The sequence below is a fragment of the Chanodichthys erythropterus genome, chromosome 4, assembly GCF_024489055.1.
Source record: "Chanodichthys erythropterus isolate Z2021 chromosome 4, ASM2448905v1, whole genome shotgun sequence".
NCBI classification, from domain to species: domain Eukaryota; kingdom Metazoa; phylum Chordata; class Actinopteri; order Cypriniformes; family Xenocyprididae; genus Chanodichthys; species Chanodichthys erythropterus.
Window position 1 is genome coordinate 21,078,262 of NC_090224.1, and position 19,901 is coordinate 21,098,162.

At 34.9% G+C, this 19,901-nt stretch overlaps 2 protein-coding genes across 2 annotated transcripts; one reads left to right on the top strand and one right to left on the bottom strand.

Annotated features, from left to right (window-relative positions):
* Window positions 1–2,123: 2,123 nt before the first annotated feature.
* Window positions 2,124–7,447, bottom strand: atp6v1d (ATPase H+ transporting V1 subunit D). The gene is made up of 9 exons (XM_067383312.1): window positions 7,225–7,447; window positions 5,850–5,967; window positions 5,687–5,766; window positions 5,524–5,591; window positions 5,399–5,443; window positions 5,221–5,324; window positions 5,043–5,109; window positions 4,421–4,499; window positions 2,124–2,780 (listed from the first exon to the last, which is right to left on the bottom strand). The coding sequence occupies exons 1-9, from the start codon at window positions 7,263–7,265 to the stop codon at window positions 2,636–2,638; spliced, it is 747 nt and encodes a 248-aa protein (XP_067239413.1). The 5' UTR covers window positions 7,266–7,447; the 3' UTR covers window positions 2,124–2,635.
* A 1,442-nt stretch (window positions 7,448–8,889) lies between these two features.
* On the top strand, window positions 8,890–17,414 carry eif2s1b (eukaryotic translation initiation factor 2, subunit 1 alpha b). The gene is made up of 8 exons (XM_067384466.1): window positions 8,890–8,999; window positions 9,929–10,171; window positions 13,740–13,819; window positions 13,901–14,052; window positions 14,391–14,497; window positions 15,228–15,325; window positions 15,421–15,564; window positions 15,733–17,414. The coding sequence occupies exons 2-8, from the start codon at window positions 9,931–9,933 to the stop codon at window positions 15,856–15,858; spliced, it is 948 nt and encodes a 315-aa protein (XP_067240567.1). The 5' UTR covers window positions 8,890–8,999; window positions 9,929–9,930; the 3' UTR covers window positions 15,859–17,414.
* Window positions 17,415–19,901: the final 2,487 nt, after the last annotated feature.

The window sequence follows — 19,901 nt, forward strand, 5'->3', positions numbered from 1 at the left end:
TGCTGCAATATGGAATTTTCCTTACGTTTTCTTCATTTCCGCAATATTGTTTTTACCATATTTTGTGTTTGTAGCATTTGACCTGTAACATTTCCATACCATTAATAAAAAGCATAGACATTCTAGAAATTATTTTCTAAATATATGATCCATAGAGGATCATATTTGTTTCATAGAGCTCATCTGTTTCCATGTTCTTACATCAGTAAAGTGACGTTGTTGAATGTATAATTTGACAGTACCTAACTCAAAACTAATGTTAAAATTGTTTTTAATTAAAAAAGTTAAATAAAAAATGTTAATGCAGTTTAATGGTATATACAGTCAAACCAAAAAATTTTCAGACACTAGATATCATTTTTAATATTTTTTTTTTTTTTTACTAGTGGGTGCAGGACACTATAGCTCATTTATACGGAAGAGGATTAGGGCCAAGCAATAATAAAAAAATAAAACCATCTCGAGATTAAAGTTGTTAAATTTTTAGAAAAAATTTGTTAAATTTCAAGAAAAAAGTCGAGATAAAATGTTGAGAATAAACTCGTTTTTAAATTACGAGAACAAATTCGTTAAATTACGACTTTTTTCTCGTAATTTAATTACTTTATTCTCATAATTTAATGACTTTATTCTCAACATTTTATTTTGACTTTTTTCTCGAAATTTAACGAGATTTTCTCGAAATTTAACAACTTTAATCTCGAGAATCTCTTTATTTTTTATTATTGCTTGGCCCTAATCCTCTTCCGTACATTTATGTAAGTGAGGATAGCAAAATAAAGTAAACTGTGATGTATTTTACCCAAAAATTCTTCATACAGTGGACTACCAGTAAAAGTGATAAAAATTTGGGACCAAAACTTATTCAGAAACTTTGAAAAAAGAAACTTTGAAAGAAAGTGTTATCTGACATAATTAAGATACATTTTTTCTTACACAGTTTAACTCTGAGATCTCGTCATATTTTATTACCATTTTTTAAACCATAATAATAATGAAATGTTCAAGGTGTCTGAATACATTTTGGTTATATATATATATATATATATATATATATATATATATATATATATATATATATATATATATATATATATATATATATATATATAATGACACTGGACCACAAAACCAGTCATTAGTGTCAATTTTTTGAAATTGAGATTTATACATCATCTGAAAACTGAATAAATAAGTTTTCCATTGATGTTTGTCAGGATAGGACAATATTAGCCAAGATACGACTATTTGAATATCTGGAATATGAGGGTGCAAAAAAATATTGAGAAAATCGCCTTTAAAGTTACAATGCATATCCACTCACAAAAATACATTTTGATATATTTACAGTAGGAAATTTGCAAAATATCTTCATGGAACATGATCTTTACTTAATATCCTAATGATTTTTTGGCATAAAAGAAAGATCAATAATTTTCACCCATACAACGTATTGTTGGCTATTGCTACAAATATACCCGTGTGACTTATGACTGGTTTTGTGGTCCAGGGTCACATATATTGTTGGATATAATGCAATATTTGCCTTCGGCTGTGAATCACAGTTGAATTTTTGTCCTTGTAAAACGTTTGGGCATCTCTGCTTTAGTCAACATGCATTTGCAACACAATTCAAGTCTAAACTTAACTTGCTCATTAACACAAGTATTTAATCAGCCAATCACATGGCAATAACACTATGCATTTAGGCATGTAGACATGATCAAGATGATCTGCTGAAGTTTAAACTGAGCATCAGAATGAGGAAGAAAGGTGATTTTGAATGTGGAGTGTTTGTTGGTGTCAGGCGGGTTGGTCTGAGTATTTCAGAAACTGCTGATCTACTAAATATTTATATCTCTAGGGTTTACAGAGAATGGCCCAAAAAAGAGAAAATATCCAGTGAGTGGGTGAAAATGCCTTGTTGATGTCAGAGGAGAATGACCAGACTGGTTCATCTGACATTGAAGAATTAAGGCAGTTCTGAAGGCAAAAGGGGTCCAAAATGGTACTAGCAAGTGTACCTAATAAAGTGGCCTAATATTGCAGAGGCATGAAAGGCTAGGAAAGCACATCACCTCAACAGTGTACATCATACTAAGTAATTCACAGCAAATGTCCATTTACAACATTTATTGAAATTAACTTCACAGGAGTTTTGAGTACACACTTTCACGGAAGAGACTGGGCTGATGTTAGTTAGGGATTGTGTCAACATTGAAGTACTCAAAAGAGATACGTCACAGAATATTCCCACTAGCTAACGTAGTAGATCACACTGATTTCACACATGCATGCAATAAGACTGGAAGCAGAACGAGTGTCAGAAAATGTGCACAACTCCATGGAATGATCATTTGAATTCATTTATACACATTAAACTGTATTTTACAGGATTTCTTTTCTGTTCAGACATAAAAACCATTACATTAGTTAAACGGTATCTGGATTCAGACCTGCTCATTTTTACAGCGTTTTTGATATTCTTTTCACCCTGAACAAAAACAGTGACACGGCACCAACATATACACAAAACAAGAGCTTCCTCTTTTCACGAGACATGTAAAGCTCAGCCTTACAGGCACAAAGAATAAATATGATGTGGTTTCTGGGTGGGTCGCTCGGATCGAGGGTCTCATTCAAACAGCAGGTCCTCGTCGGCCTCTTCGTTCAGCATGTTCGTGGGCTCAGAGATCGGGCCCAAAGCAGCCAAACGTATGGCGATCTCCTTCTCCGTCCTCTCACGGAGCTGTTTCTTCTTCTCCTGGATCTTCTTAAGCCTGCGATAAAAGATGGGTGGATATTCGGAATAATTTCTTTTGACTCAATATTTAAATTGGACCGCTAAAAGCATTATATATATATATAAACACAATAATAGCATACTACGGATTGAAACTTTGTTTGAAACATACGTATGTTTACATGCACTAATTTTTGTCCATCCAAATGAATTTAATCTGATTTGAGATTCTGAAAGTTCCATTTATGTGAACCCTAAACTTTGCAATCTGATTCATATTTTCATTTACTTGTGCATTGCATGTATTGTGAATAAAACATCTGCATTGTCATTTTTGCCTTTATGACATATTAAAAGAAAAACTGACTATTATGTCAAAACAGCTGTTAGCAAATATTCAGTCTCCTCTAGTAATGGGAGAAATTAAGCTTTTTGAAACTTTGAATCATTTGTGAAGCAATTGACTCAATTGATTCAGTTTCAAAGCGCTCAAAAAGCCACATGCTGATCAAAACAGTGTAAATGCATAAAAACACCTTTTACAAACCAACTGCAAATGTTTTCTTGTGTTTAGATACAATTAACAAATCATCAAATACTATTAAATATGAAGTGTATGTATGTGTTATTTTATTAATTTGTAGGCTTGTTTTATGGAGAGTTTAGTTAATCAGGCCAATAAAGAGACTATTAACTGCAACACAATATTACAATGTATTAAACTGATCCAAGATCAGGTAAAACCTTTGGTTCATGAGTTCACAGAGATCATCACACCCTAGTGGCAACTCATTTCGAACAGTTTCAAAACAGTTAAGATGTAAACAAAGCCTTAAAGGGACAGTTCACCCAGAAATGAAAATTTGATGTTTATCTGCTTACCCCCAAAAATGATGATTTTTAACTCCAACCGTTGCGGTCTGTCAGTCGTATAATGCATGTCAATGGGAACTTCATTTATAAGAGTAAAAAAAAAAACATGCACAGACAAATCCAAATGAAACCCTGCGGTTTGTGATGACACATTAATGTCCTGAGACACGAAACGATCGGTTTGTGCGAGATTTATTTATATCATTTTATACCTCTAATACACCACTATGTCCATCCGCATGTCGTCACGAGCCGCAGGGTTTCATTTGGATTTGTTTGTTCATGTTTTTTGACTCTTATAGATGGAGTTCCCATTGACACGCATTATACGACTGACAGACCGCAACGGTTGCAGTTAAAAATCATCATTTGTGATCGACTGAAGAAAAAATGTCACCTACATCTTGGATGCCCTGGGGTAAGCAGATAAACATCAAATTTTCATTTTTGGGTGAACTATCCCTTTAACTTTGGCAGTTTTATCAGTGGTGATTCGCAAACGTCACAAAGCAGACTCATAATAAGACGTTCATGTGACGTAAAACATATGTAAAGAGAGATCTTATTATATAAGGGCATATGCATCACAGCACTGTGCATGTGTGCAAGATATTTTTAAATCGGATTGAGATTATATTCAAGTGTTTACATGCTTAGTTTTTTCCTATTGATCAGATTTTTTCAGGTCTACACCACTTCTTTCTTCACAATCAGATTGAAATTTCTAATCTACGGGTTATTTGGGTGCATGTAAACACAGCTAATGTTGTCACATAACCTCGCTATAATGCACTGCAGTCCCACCTGTAGAACTCCTCTCGCTCCCGTTCATCCAGCTCGGTAATGATGTACGTGAGTGTGCGCTCGATCCTGGGAATAATCACTGAGAGGAAAAACACACAAGCATCACATGATCTATTTGTTGTTTTTTTTGAAGAGGACCTATTATACTTTTTTTACACTTGCAGCTTTCTTTAGTGTTGCTGTTTGAGCATGATAAAGTCCCTCCAGCTGGAGTTATCCTCTATATCAGTGTCACTGAAACGCCTCCATTGTAGTCTCGAGTTTTCTTCCGGGAACGAACACGTCACAATATTCCTTATTTAAATAATTCACACCCAAGGCATATGCAAAATAAATGGGCGGGGCTCCAGCTGACCAATCAGAGCAACACACTGCTCCAGCTGACCAATCAGAGCACATTGTGCTTTTCTAAAGGAGGGGCTTCACAGAGAATGGAACTAAACAGAGCGTTACTGACAGACTGGGAAGAGAGGAGCTGCAACAATGGAGAATATGAGGAAAATAATCAACATTCAAGCATGAAAACCTGTTCTCTAGAGCCCAAAAACAACATCAAGACTTTGTAAAAGCATAATAGGTCCCCTTTAAAACAAGCCCGTCATCGTTCAGAGGATGATCTCACCATGTTCGATGGCGTTCACACGGCGATTTGTGATCTTGATGGCCTCGTCCAGCGTCACAAAAGAGGTCTGTATGTGAATCAAACACGCATTTATTAAAATGATTCTGCATCAAAAAAAACTGAGATTTCGACATTTTCTTTTGTGGATATGGATAGAAATCTTCAGTAGTGGTTTGACCTGAAGCGAGGCCAGCTCTACGAGAAGCTCGACCGCTTTGGCGTAGTTTCTCTTCAGACGAGACAGCTGCTCTCCACCTCTGGCCAGACCAGTGAGCTCATAACCTGCACAGAGGAGAAAATCAAACTGATTGACAGTTTTTCATCCTATTAAAACATGAAGTGAGCAAGATTCTTACTGTCTCCTCCCTCCTGGTAATGCTCAAACACCGGAAGAGTGACTCCTGAGAACAAACACAAAGGTGAACGTTAAGGAGATATCTGACAATTCTTTATATTTAACGGAGATGGATGGATGACAAACCTGCAACATTGTCCTTTTTTGCTCTGACCTTCACCTGGGCCTTGTTCACATTCTGAATGACTGTAGTACTGACAGAATTCAAACACATTCGGTGAGATCTGCTGCCAAATTCATCCTCTGATGACATTATGAAAGCATTGCTTTAATGAAATGAATGAACTACCTGAAGTCACCAGCAGCAAATTTGGCCTCAGCTAATGAGAAGGCGGCTTCCCTCATCACCTCTCCCATCAGAGTCTTAGTCTGGAGGGTCACATGATTGTTTATTAATGCACAAGTCAACAAATACAGATATCTAATATTAAAGCATAGGTATGATGTTATACCTCAATTATTTTTCTTAGAATTTGTCGAAATCGCATGGACAGAGCGTCAGCTTTCTTCTTCAGCAAACTACGGCCAGTTTGAGCTCCTTTCAGTCGGGCTTTCATAATGGTCTGAGCCCTGATGCAATAAAAAATACATAAAACATAATAATATATAAAAACCACAGGACATTTAAAGGATTAGTTCACTTTCAAATAAAATTTTCCTGATAATTTACTCACCCCCATGTCATCCAAGATGTTCATGTCTTTCTTTCGTCAGTCGAAAAGAAATTAAGGTTTTTGATGAAAACATTCCAGGATTATTCTCCTTATAGTGGACTTCAATGGACTCCAAACAGATGAAGGTCAAAATGTCAGTTTCAGTGCAGCTTCAAAGAGCTTTAAACGATACCAGACGAGGAATAAGGGTCTTATCTAGAGAAAAGATCACTCATTTTCGGAAAAAATACAACTGTTTATGCTTTATAAATATAATAGGGAAGGTATGGGACATTCAGCGTAAGCTTTTTGAAGAATACGGAAAGTGGAAGCACATGCAAGGCGATCATGTGTGTTTATAAAGGATATACAGTTGTATTTTTTTCGAAAATGACCGATTGTTTCACTTGATAAGTCCTTTATTCCTCGTCTGGTATCGTTTAAAGCTCTTTGAAGCTGCACTGAAACTGTCATTTTGACCTTCAACCGTTTGGAGTCCATTGAAGTCCACTATATGGAGAAAAATCCTGGAATGTTTTCATCAAAAACCTTCATTTCTTCTCGACTGAAGAAAGAAAGACATCTTGGATGACATGGGGGTGAGTAAATTATCAGGAAAATTTTATTTGTAAGTGAACTAATCCTTTAAGGAAAATTTATGCAAACAATTATCATCTTACTTTCTAAGAATGCATATTTTAGCATTAATTTTATATGATTAACTGAATGTATCCTATATATTTACTACGTATTTTAAGTTTTTTCCAGTATCTCTTAGTTAAGGTCAGTAGACTGTCAAGAAATGAAGGGCTCACATGACTGTGAATAACATCACTTCCTCTTCTGAGTCCACTTGAAATAAGTTTTACATTATTTATATGAATCCAAAAAAACGTCTAAAATATTGTCATCCATCATAAAGAGTTCTATAATATTTTATGTTTCTGCATTATGATATAACGTACACTGATAAATAACATACAATATATTTTATTACTCTGATTTAGTAATAAAATTTGATAAATCCTAGATGACGCACGACTCCAGCGCATTCAATATGATCTTAGCTCGTTATTTGAAATCATACATGACTCTTTTCTAAAACCATAAGCTCCTAAAATATGTATTTATCAGATGCTGCACGATTGTCAATAATGAATCTGATTCGACTCACATTCTAGAGGGAAACACGTCGATCCGTTCTTTTCCCGACATCTTTCTTCTTTAATTTGAACACTATATCAAACTACTGCGACGCTTCGCTGTTGAAATCGTCAAATATAGTGTTCGCTAATTTAATATCACGATTAAATGATTATAATATCATCGCTGTGACCCCAGCTACAGGACGCAGGATTTGATGATCAGCTGACTGGAGGTCATGTGATTCTTCCAGAGGGCGGCGATTGGTTGCGTCACTTCCGTACGTGGATTCACATTCTAAAATAACGGTCGACGGTAAAAATAATATGACTTTATGTTTTATTTATGTTTTTTATTTTGACTTTAAGAGCTTTTGAAGGTGCCTCGTCTGATTTAAATACATCCATGTGTCATTTTAGACTTTTTAAACAATAAAAATCAGGTATTTTTAAGTTTTCGGTAGGCTATGTATAGCCAGAACTGGGAAGTAACGGATTACATGTAATCAAGATTACTTAATCAGATTCCAAAAATCAAATACTTGTAATTAGAGTACCTACTTTTTAAAATACTCGTAATCAGACTACAGTTACTTTTTTATGGATTACATATTATTTACACAATGGCAATAAGTTGTTCATGATTCATTGATTCTCCTAGTTTTTCATTTTTTTATCGTTTATATTTTTTTCATAATAAACCTGCCGCTTATACGTACATAATTCTTTGAGTTTTTCCGGTGGTGAGGGGGAAATATAGATGAATATATATATGAAATATATATACTAAATAACAATAATATAATAATAATAGATTAAATATTTGATGTAGCACTGATATTGCTGTGAATTTCATGTTTTTCAATATTTGTTTTTGTAATGTTGCTGTTTTGTAAATTTACTTAATTTTAAGTAAATATGTTTTAAATACGGAAGAACAAGGAAAATCCTGCACACTATCAACTTGCAAAACCGTAAAAAAGTTGGATGCCTGATGAAGATCATACGATCAAAACGTTGCCAATGAAGAATTTTTTTTTACAGTTTTGCAAGTTAATAGTGTGCGACGCTAATGTATCATTCAAGTAAATATGTTTTAAAATCACAAGATGTGATTTTGTTTTATTCAGTGTTACTATCAGCAAACACTAACAGGTACATTAGTGTTAGAATTTCAAAGTATTAACTGTCCATACATTGCACTTTAAAAAGAATCTGTTGAGGTTCTTGTTGGTGAATAGAATATATTTTTTGGAATATATTTTTTCTTTGTATCTCTCAAAATAGTACAAGATTATCCTACAACATATGTGATATCAAACAAGGGTTAGAACAAAAGTAATCTAAATGTAATCCAAAAGTAGTCAGATTACGTTACCAAAAATGAGTAATCTAAGAGATTATATTACAGATTACAAATTTTGTCATGTAATTTGTAATCAGTAACTGATTACAATTCATAAGTAATCTACGTAAGCGTTTTTTAAAAAGGCTTGTGTGCCGAGACGCGTTGGTAAAATAAACAGTATTTTTTTCAGCCACGCTCTGATTATTTTATCACAAGTGTTGCTGGTATTGTAAAAAAATGTGATGTTGCACCAGAATAACCACACAACACTAATATAAAATGAGTGACTTTTATTTTGAAATATAGCCGTATTGATGCAACATCCCTGTTATTCACTGGTTGCTGCTCGCTTCATTCTTTCTCGGATCTCAGGATCAATGGCCAACTAATGCTCGCAGAAACACTACCGTTTCTAGAGATTTAAAGGATTTAAAGTGAGCCGTTTGTGACACCTGTCAGGTGGGATTGAGTTACCTTTATATCCGTGATGGTTCGGCTCATGTTGAGCTCATGTTTCGGATGATATGAGTGTTTAATTGCTGCTGTCATAGAGCATGTGCCGCATGCGCTCATTTGCTCAGCTATGCAGAAATTATGTTTCTAATAGACTGACAGATGAATAGCTATATAGATAGATATGTAAACACTGTGTAAATTATGTCAGCAGTCCAACATTTAACATAAACTACACATACAGTATACAATATATTATTTATAACATACAGAATACATTAGCATTCTATAAAAAATGTAAATAATAATTATAGACATAAGATTAAAATGTGAATTAAATAAATAATGAAACAATTAGATATAAATAAATAAAAATTAGGTTAAAATAAAGTATACAATTGATTAAAATAAATTGATTAAAATTAATAATTGAAAATTGGATTAATATAAAAAATAATACCTAGTACAGTACTATAGTGAGTAGGGAAAAAACGTATTGTAACTATAATTTAAAATCCAATGTAACTTAATTAAGAAACTAAATATCATATTTTACACATTTGTAATATTAATTTATTTTTTACAGTATTAACCGGATATTTATAGATGAAAATATATAGCTGCCTTTTCAGGACAAGGATGATCATATAGCCAAATGTTTCTGCTCTTCTCTTTTCTCTGTTCTTTCTTTTTTTTTCTTTTGTCTGTTCTTGCTGTTTCTCTTCCCTTCAGTGTTTCTGCTTGTTAACAGCAGGCGTTCATCACTAATACTCAATCATTCCTCGATTAATCGCTTGATTATCTCATTAACTCATACCAATAATAGACAAATCAGATATCAGATCTGTTAAAAATGAATGCAGTTTGTCTCATGCTCATTAAAATAGCTCTAGTGTTTCAAAATGATCTCAGCTCATGTTGTTTTTCTTGTGTAGAGATGCCGGGCCTCAGCTGTAGGTTTTACCAGCACCGTTTCCCGGAGGTGGAGGATGTGGTGATGGTGAATGTGCGTTCCATCGCTGAGATGGGCGCATATGTCAGTCTGCTGGAGTATAACAACATCGAGGGCATGATCCTGCTGAGCGAGCTGTCGCGCAGGCGCATCCGCTCCATCAACAAACTCATCCGCATCGGCCGCAATGAATGCGTGGTGGTCATCAGAGTGGACAAAGAGAAGGGTAAAATAATAGCCTGTTAATTCAATAAGTATGGCTATGGCTGCATTTCTGCTGTTTCATCAGCGCCATCTACTGTCAGAGAGTGAATGTGCATTTTTATTCAGTCTCCTTCACTGGTTTCATCCGTGTTGGGGTTGATTATATCAGAGCATGAGTGTAATCAAGACCAGTCTTAGGGGCCGTTCACACAGAACGCGTTTTTCTATTCCAATGCGCTACTTTCCCATTGTTTTTCTATGTAAACACGCGCTTGACGGACGTGCATGGCCGTTACGCGCGCGTCTCGCGTCTTGCGTCTTTTGCAGCGCCTCTCACACGAGCGCCACGTTTTTAAGACGCCGTGTCAAGTTAAAAGAATTTCAACTTTTACACGCAGCGCCGCTCATCAATGTCAGTTCCAAAACAGTGGACCAATCAGAAGAACTCGGAGGCGGGGCAAACGTTGCGAGCTTCTGTTTACAGTAGCAAGTTGGCATGACAACTTTTTTATATGACGGCAACATGGCGGAGAGGGGGCGCTCATTATTATCTTATTTTCTTTTTTCCCATGTCAAAACTTGTATCTGTCAATTCTGCTGTTTACCTATTTATATTATTTCCGTTTTTGTCGTTATTGCATCACATCTCAAAAGCGCGTCTCGAGACACTTTTTTTAAAACCACTCCTGAGTGCCGCGTCTCGCGTTTTTAGATGCAAAGACGCGTTCTGTGTGAACGGCCCCTTACAAAACCAAGAGGTGTGGTTAAGACCAGACCCTTGAAGACCCAACAAAAACCAGAACCATTCAAGAGCCAATCGGCAAAATTGTCAGTGTTAAAAGTACTGCTAAGTGTTCATATGTGTCCACAATACAGAGTGTTAACGTAACACTGAGGATAAACATAAAAAATTCTCCTTTGCATTTTTCGCGTACAGATGACAATGTTGTCAAAATGATCCCCATTCACATGGATCCACAAAATTGATTAAAAACATTGTATTCTGCTGCCAGGCCAGTAGTTGGCGATGTCACTTTATAAAGAAACACTATGCGCCTATAGACTGAATATGCAATAATCATGCGCATGACATCACTGTTTTAACAAATTTGCATTTTTGTAGTTTACACGGTGATGATAATGGTAGTTTTTTTTAAAACTCAAAAGTTGTGTTTTCATGCCTCCAAAATGCTGTTGTTGTGTAAATGAACGGACAAAACACATAAAAAGTTTTCAGTTTTTAGTTGAAAGCGGTGTCGTGTAAATGACCCCTGAATCAGTATTGGAGATAATAGGTGTGTCCCAATTCACATACTTATGCACTATTCTATGACGTTTTTAAGTATAAAATAGTGCAAGTAGTGCTTTCACACTGAAAATTCCAAAAAGAAAAAGTACACTTTAAATACCCAGATGATACACTAAATTAACGGAAAAAAACGAAGTGTGGAATGTTGGACTCTTCATGCACTCAACTATCGCAGCTTTAATTATGTATTGGAGGGGAAGAGGCTGTCAGACTCTGATGTTAAATAACAAAATAACCTTATACAGTTCACGCACTACAGTGATGAGTACATAGTGCATAAGTGCATAATGTATAGTGCATCATTTGGGACGCAACTAATGAGATAATTGAGATGATTAAGAGTCTTATAAAAACACAAGTACAGCAGCCAGAATAAAACAAACATTCAACAATCAAATCAAATGAAACATTTTCAATAAAACATCAACATCTAAGCCCCTGTTAATTCTCAATAAGAACTTTTGTAGATGTATGACAAAAATAAAAGCAAACTTGTTTGTAATCAGTGAAGCTGGTAATGCTGTTTTATGAGATTCTTCTTTTATCTTCAGTTGATTTATCGAAGGCAGTGGCTGAAAGTCAGTTGTAGTTCCTGTGTTTCTGCTCATCTCTTCTCTTTTGTCTGTTCTTGCTGTTTCTCTTTCCTTCAGTGTTTCTGCTTGTTAACAGCAGGTGTTCATCTCTAATACCCAATCATTCCTCGATTAATCGCTTGTCTGTTCTTTCGGTTTCTCTTTCCTTCAGTGTTTCTGCTTGTTAACAGCAGGCGTTCATCACTAATACTCAATCATTCCTTGATTAATCGCTTGTCTGTTCTTGCGGTTTCTCTTTCCTTTCATTGTTTCTGCTTGTTAACAGCAGGCGTTCATCACTAATACTCAATCATTCCTCGATTAATCGCTTGTCTGTTCTTTCGGTTTCTCTTTCCTTCAGTGTTTCTGCTTGTTAACAGCAGGCGCTCATCACTAATACTCAATCATTCCTTGATTAATCGCTTGTCTGTTCTTTCGGTTTCTCTTTCCTTCAGTATTTCTGCTTGTTAACAGCAGGTGTTCATCACTAATACTCAATCATTCCTCGATTAATCGCATATCTGTTTTCACCGTTTCTCTTCCCTTCAGTGTTTCTGCTTGTTAACAGCAGGTGTTCATCACTAATACTCAATCATTCCTTGATTAATCGCTTGTCTGTTCTTGCGGTTTCTCTTTCCTTTCATTGTTTCTGCTTGTTAACAGCAGGCGTTCATCACTAATACTCAATCATTCCTCGATTAATCGCTTGTCTGTTCTTTCGGTTTCTCTTTCCTTCAGTATTTCTGCTTGTTAACAGCAGGTGTTCATCACTAATACTCAATCATTCCTCGATTAATCGCATATCTGTTTTCACCGTTTCTCTTCCCTTCAGTGTTTCTGCTTGTTAACAGCAGGTGTTCATCACTAATACTCAATCATTCCTCGATTAATCGCTTGTCTGTTCTTTCGGTTTCTCTTTCCTTCATTGTTTCTGCTTGTTAACAGCAGGCGTTCATCACTAATACTCAATCATTCCTTGATTAATCGCTTGTCTGTTCTTGCGGTTTCTCTTTCCTTTCATTGTTTCTGCTTGTTAACAGCAGGCGTTCATCACTAATACTCAATCATTCCTTGATTAATCGCTTGTCTGTTCTTGCGGTTTCTCTTTCCTTTCATTGTTTCTGCTTGTTAACAGCAGGCGTTCATCACTAATACTCAATCATTCCTCGATTAATCGCTTGTCTGTTCTTTTGGTTTCTCGTTCCTTCATTGTTTCTGCTTGTTAACAGCAGGTGTTCATTACTGATAATCATTCCTCGATTAATCGCATCTGTTCTCAACTTTTCTCTTTCCTTCATTGTTTCTGCTTGTTAACAGCAGGCGCTCATCACTAATGCCCAATCTTTCCTCGATTAATTGCTTGATTATCTCATTTACTCATTCAGTGTTACTTTAACACCCTGTAGTGTGGACACATATAAACACTTTTAACACTGAGCTGTGTGGCTCTTGGTTTTGGTCTGGGTCTTGACCACACCTCTGTGATGCAGTGTTTTAAATTTTAACTGGTTGATGGAAAAGTATTCTAAAAACGCATTCTTAAAATCGAAATAATTCATAATAAGGAATTATTCACTGTGTTTTGAACTTGATAACATTACCATACATGTTCATTATTCGACACATCGTATTACTGTATTTCGGCACATCTAATGTAGCATAAGTGTTTTAATTCATTTGGCCAATTTGATATTGTTTTTCTTCAACAGGATACATAGATTTGTCCAAGAGAAGAGTGTCTCCGGAAGAAGCCATCAAGTGTGAAGATAAATTCACCAAATCTAAAACCGTGAGTATTTGTTTTTTGTAAAAGAATGTAAAATTAAATTTTTTTGTGGTTTGAGAATGTTTTGTTGTTGTTGTGCTGCAGGTGTACAGTATTCTACGGCATGTCGCTGAAGTGTTGGAGTACACTAAGGACGAGCAGTTGGAGAGTTTGTTCCAGCGCACCGCATGGGTGTTTGACGAGAAATACAAGAAACCTGGATACGGCGCTTATGATGTCTTCAAACAAGCCGTGTCGTAAGTGTTCGAGCAAGAAAGGTGCGTTCATGCCGTCACGTAATTACCGTAATTACGATTTGTAAAAAGCTTGTAAAACACGTGTTACGAATTTTCGGAGCGCTCCGACTTGTACCATGTGACTGCTGTACCACCTGATTCATATTGGCATTGATAGTGTTGCCATAGAATCTCATAATTTCGAGTCCAAGGACGTGAACAGCTCCGAGTAGAACGTCACATGTTGTCATCTCATAATTACGGTAATTATAACATGGCGTGAACGCAGCATAAACACAGAGCAAGACTTTAAACTGAACATGAACAATGTTTAGCTTGCTTTCTTTTTTTATTTACAGTGATCCCGCCATCCTGGATGGTTTGGATCTGAATGAAGAAGAGAGAAACGTGCTCATCGACAACATCAACAGACGACTCACTCCACAGGCTGTCAAAATAAGAGCTGGTATTTTATTATAAAGATTTATTGCACTCTTCACAATACAGATGGCTCTAATGAAAATAATTTGTTCTTATTTCATATTTAATTATTTAAACTAATCCACAACCATAACAGGTGCTTACTAAAACTATTATTTATTTAAAGATTCACTATGTAACTTTTGGCCCTCTAATGGTTGAAAAACAAAACTGCATGCATTTTGCAGAAGAACATTGGGTCTCATTCGCTAATAATTGCGTTGATTATTTTGTATTTGTATGCACCAATGTGCAGCATCCAGCTGGATGATGCGACGACAGCCTTATTGTGCCAGAACGCCCACCAAACACCAGCTTACAGTGACAGTAAAGACATTTATAATGTTACAAAAGATTCTATTTCAAATAAATGCTGTTATTTTGAACGTTCTATTCATCAAAAAATCATGAAAAATAAAATGTATCACTGTTTCCACAAAAAAAATGTTTTCAACATTGATAATAATCAGAAATGCTTCTTGAGCAGCAGATCAGCATATTAGAATGATTTCTGAAGGATCATGTGACTCTGAAGACTGGAGTAATGATGCTGAAAATTCAGCTTTGATCACAGGAATAAATTACAAAGCAAAGCTTTTTTATGGTGTTTTTTTAAATGCAACAAAGTTAAAAGAAGAAAAAAACTATTTTGGTCACCATCTTATATATGCATTAATGTATGTTGAGCATAATGTTTCCTTTTAACCCATCTACAGATATTGAGGTGGCGTGTTATGGATATGAAGGCATTGATGCTGTTAAAGACGCTCTGAGGGCGGGACTTAACTGCTCCACAGAAGCCATGCCTATCAAGGTGTGCCGTTCCTCCTTTAAGTTCTCCTGTATCTTTTAGTACCAGTTTCATGATCTGCAGATTCTGTAATTAGAAACGTGTTGTTTTTTCTTTAGATAAATCTGATCGCACCACCGCGGTATGTCATGACCACCACGACTCTGGAGCGCACAGAGGGTCTGTCGGTGCTCAACCAGGCCATGACTGCCATAAAGGAGCGGATTGAGGAGAAACGAGGAGTCTTCAATGTCCAGATGGAGGTGAGAAACTTTCAGAGCATCATAAATGTACTAAATAGCACAGAATATACTTGATCTTTAATTTACAAACACAAGTTGACAAGATTTTACACCAAAATGTTTTTAAATTTAGACCTCTCAGAATCATTTGTGTTGTTCGATTCTTAAACGAATCATTCTTTTGCTCAGCCCAAAGTGGTCACAGACACAGATGAAACAGAACTGCAGCGGCAGCTGGAGCGTTTGGAGCGAGAGAATGCAGAGGTGGACGGTGACGACGACGCAGAGGAAATGGAAGCCAAAACGGAGGACTAGATGAAAAAAACGCACTGGGCGTGAAAACCAACAACTCCTTCAGTGCAGAAATGGTCTCAAATACTGTTTTTGCATGGTAACGGCCCATCAGTGACATTGCAGCAAATTAACATATACACAAGTGAAAACATTATAAAGCAGTGAAAACCTGATTTTTGTTTTTAACCGGTGGCCTTTTAAATATTTTAACCCATCACAACTAATTCAGCTGATTCAACCATGCAGAGTGAAAACTTTTGATTTTGCAGTTGTAATTTTTGGTGAATTAAAATGTTTCTCGCTCTACTTCAATCTCAGTAAAATTCTGGAAAGTTGTTGGAAGTTTTGTGTTCTTTTCCATTCTGTTTTCTGACTCATTCAGCGCGAGTCATGCATTTGACACTCTTCTCACGCCAGCGTTAATTTCGTTGACAAATTATTTTTGTCAACATTTTCGAAAACGAAATAAAAACCAGTTTTGAATGACAAAATCTATGACGAAAATCTACTGACATTTTCACCAACTAATAAAAACAAGACTAAAATGTTAGGAAGGGACAATTTGGGAAGAGATCCTGTCAGAACCGATTCTGCGCGAGTATTCACAAACACACTGGGTTATGTCTTAAGTGAACGTAAACATCTGGGAGGATATCGGATGTGTATCAGTGTATTGGATCCGTGCATTCGGCCTTAAAGTGACAGCAGCTTAATAAACCTGCTGCTTTCCATCATTAATGTTAATCAAATAACAAAAGATTTAACTTTAATAAGGATTAATCTTTATAACAACGCATACATTCTTCATTCTTTCAAGCAGACATATTTAAAATTTAAATAAAGAATTTATCAATTAAAAAGAAGACCATGTTTCTTTATGTGATGTTATTTATTTATTTATTTTATGTAAATTTAATGCTATATTTCAAATCTGTGTCTGTATTACATGTTCAAACCTTAATATTCATGTTCAGGTTGATGTTTTCTTCAGGAGTATACAATGAGTTTGGAAATTTTAGAGAAATGCTTATGCATTACAATTTAACTAAAACTTACAGAGCCCCGCACATGACATGCAGGAAAAAATAGCAGGCTAAAACGTGCAAATGATTCACTAATTTGTTCCCTCATTTTGTTAAATCATGCACACAATTTATAAACCGAGGGAATGAATTAGCAAATCGAAGCAACTAATTAGTCAAAACACTATGACTACAACTAAATCATAATTTGCTCACACCACACGTCCATATTTTCACGTATTAAATATATCGCGGAGCAAAGAGGACAAGACATGCTGACAGAAAACGAACAGGTTACTTTTGATACTTGTCTCAGCTTTCAAATTTTTTTAAGTATTATAAAATTCAAAGAAATACCGTTTTGGTGCATAATGTGTCGTGACAGATGGCGCTGTAGCACCACAGTTCAAGCAGCACGTGAACCGATCATCTCTTCCTCTACTACTAGTTACAGCACAAAACAAACATGAATGAACATCAGAGGGTATGCTGAAAAAAGCCTGTAAACAACATCACGTTACATTTGCTTCAGAAAAGTGTCCAAAATGCATAGTTAGCGAGAAAAATGTACCTGAGAGGAGCATTTTACAAAAAAAGCAATATTACATGTTTTTACTCTAATATAATTAATGTTATTTATATAAAAATGCCCTTCAATTGTATACAAATCAGTTGTTAATAGGGTGACCAGACATCCCGTTTTTCAGCTCCATTTTTAGTGTCCCGACTTATGAAAAAAATCATGTTTTGTCCCGTATTTCATCTTTCTTAATTTCTTTATTACTGGGTAACCACAGAACGAGTAGAAGTGTTATTTCAGGTAGAATGTTATGTCAAAGAACAAAAGTTCAGTATATCCATGAACTCTGTCTTAAAGGGACAGTAGCCTAATTAAATATTTGTCATTGATGTTAATCAAACAAAATATGTTAAATAAACGTATACATGGTAAATAAACCTACTGTATCTGAAAAACAAGTTTATTTAATTTGTATCTCTATCGTATTTGTCGTACTGTTTTAGGGTGACCAGATTTTTCCCGTATTTCAGCTCTATTTTTAGTGTCCCGACATGTTTTGTCCCGTATTTCGTTTCCTAAAATTTCTTTACGACTGGGTGTTCACAGAACAAGTAGTAGTAGTGTCTGTCAAGCAAAAACAGCCTAATCAATTCATCGTAGAACAAAATTACCATCCACTCACAGTTCGTTACCGTTAGTGAAGGCTGAATAATGCTGAATGACGCACACCAGAAGCGCTCTCTGATAGCGCGCGGTAAGTTCTCCTTGCACCTGAATGGTCAAATGCACACATAGTCGTCAAAATGTCTATCTTGAGTATCTCACGTATACATTCAGTTATTGCTTTAGTGGACGTAAACAGGTGGGTGAAAACCAGATATGTGTCAGTATATTAAATAAATTCGGTCTTAAAGGGACAGTAGCCTTATTAAATATTTGTATGTGATTAATGTTAATCAAACAAAAGATGTTAAATGTATACATGGTAAATAAACCTACTGTATCTAAAAAACAAGTTTATTTCATTTATATCTCTAATGTATTTGTTGTATTGTTTGCAAATTTATTTTTTATAAAACAAATATATATATATATATATATTATATTATATATACTACCGCTCAAAAGTTTGGGATCGGTAAGATTTTTAATGTTTTTAAAAAGTTTCGTCTGCTCACCAAGGGTGCATTTATTTAATTAAAAATACAGTAATATTGTGAAATATTATTACAATTTAAAATAACTGTTTTCTATTTGAAAATATTTTAAAATGTAATTTATTCCTGTGATGGCAAAGCTGAATTTTCTGCATCATTACTCCAGTCTTCAGTGTCACATGATCCTTCAGAAATCATTCTAATATGCTGATCTGCTGCTCAAGAAACATTTAATGTGTACAATTGTACAAAATATTTGTGTACAATGTTTTTTTTCAGGATTCTTTGATGAATAGAAAGTTCAAAATAACAGTGTTTATCTGAAATCTGATCTTTTGTAACATTATAAATGTCTTTACTGCCACTTTTGATCGATTTAATGCATCCTTGCTGAATAAAATAATTTCTTTAATTTCTTTTCAAAAAAATAAAAATAAAAATTCTTACTGACCCCAAACTTTTGAAAGGTAGTGTATAATGCTACAGACACTTTGTATTTCAGATAAATGCTGTTCTTTTGAACTTTCTATTCATCAAGGAATCCTGAAAAAAAAAAAGTACACAACTGTTTTCAACATTGAAAATAATCATAAATGTTTATTGAGCAGCAGATCATCATATTAGAATGATTTCTGAAGGATCATGTGACACTGAAGACTGGAGTGATGCTGAAAATTCAGCTTTGATCACAGGAATAAATTACTTTGTAAAATATATTAAAATAGAAAACAGCTATTTTAAATTGTAATAATTTTTCACAATATTACTGTTTTTACTGTATTTTTAATTAAATAAATTAAGCCTTGGTGAGCAGACGAAACTTCTTTTAAAAACAATAAAAATCTTACCGATCCCAAACTTTTGAGCAGTAGTGTTATATATATATATATATATATATAAATAAAATTTCTCATATCATGGTCATATCGCCCATCTCTTGCTTACCCGTCCCGTATCCCACCATGAGAAATCTAGTCACCCTAGTTGTTAACCTTTAATAAATAATGTACAGGCTGACAGGTTTTCCATTAGGCCTGCATAAGTTGAGAAACAAAAAAAAAACTTTTACTATATATATCCATTTATACATCCAAATGAATCAATATTGAATCGAGATCAAAATCATATTGCAAACTTATGAATCGAGTTAATAACTTTTTGGGGGTATTATTGACAAATTTCATATTTAAGCATTTTGAATCATTTTCTCAATTCAAAGTGAATGAACTAAAATATTTGGACAGACACATAAACAAGGTTTTGTTCAGGGGAAAAAACAAAACTAAAATGTCTAGGTTTTTCCTCAGTAAATATGTGATTAATAGCATTTAATTTTAAAGGTGCAATGTGTAAAATTTGGAAGGA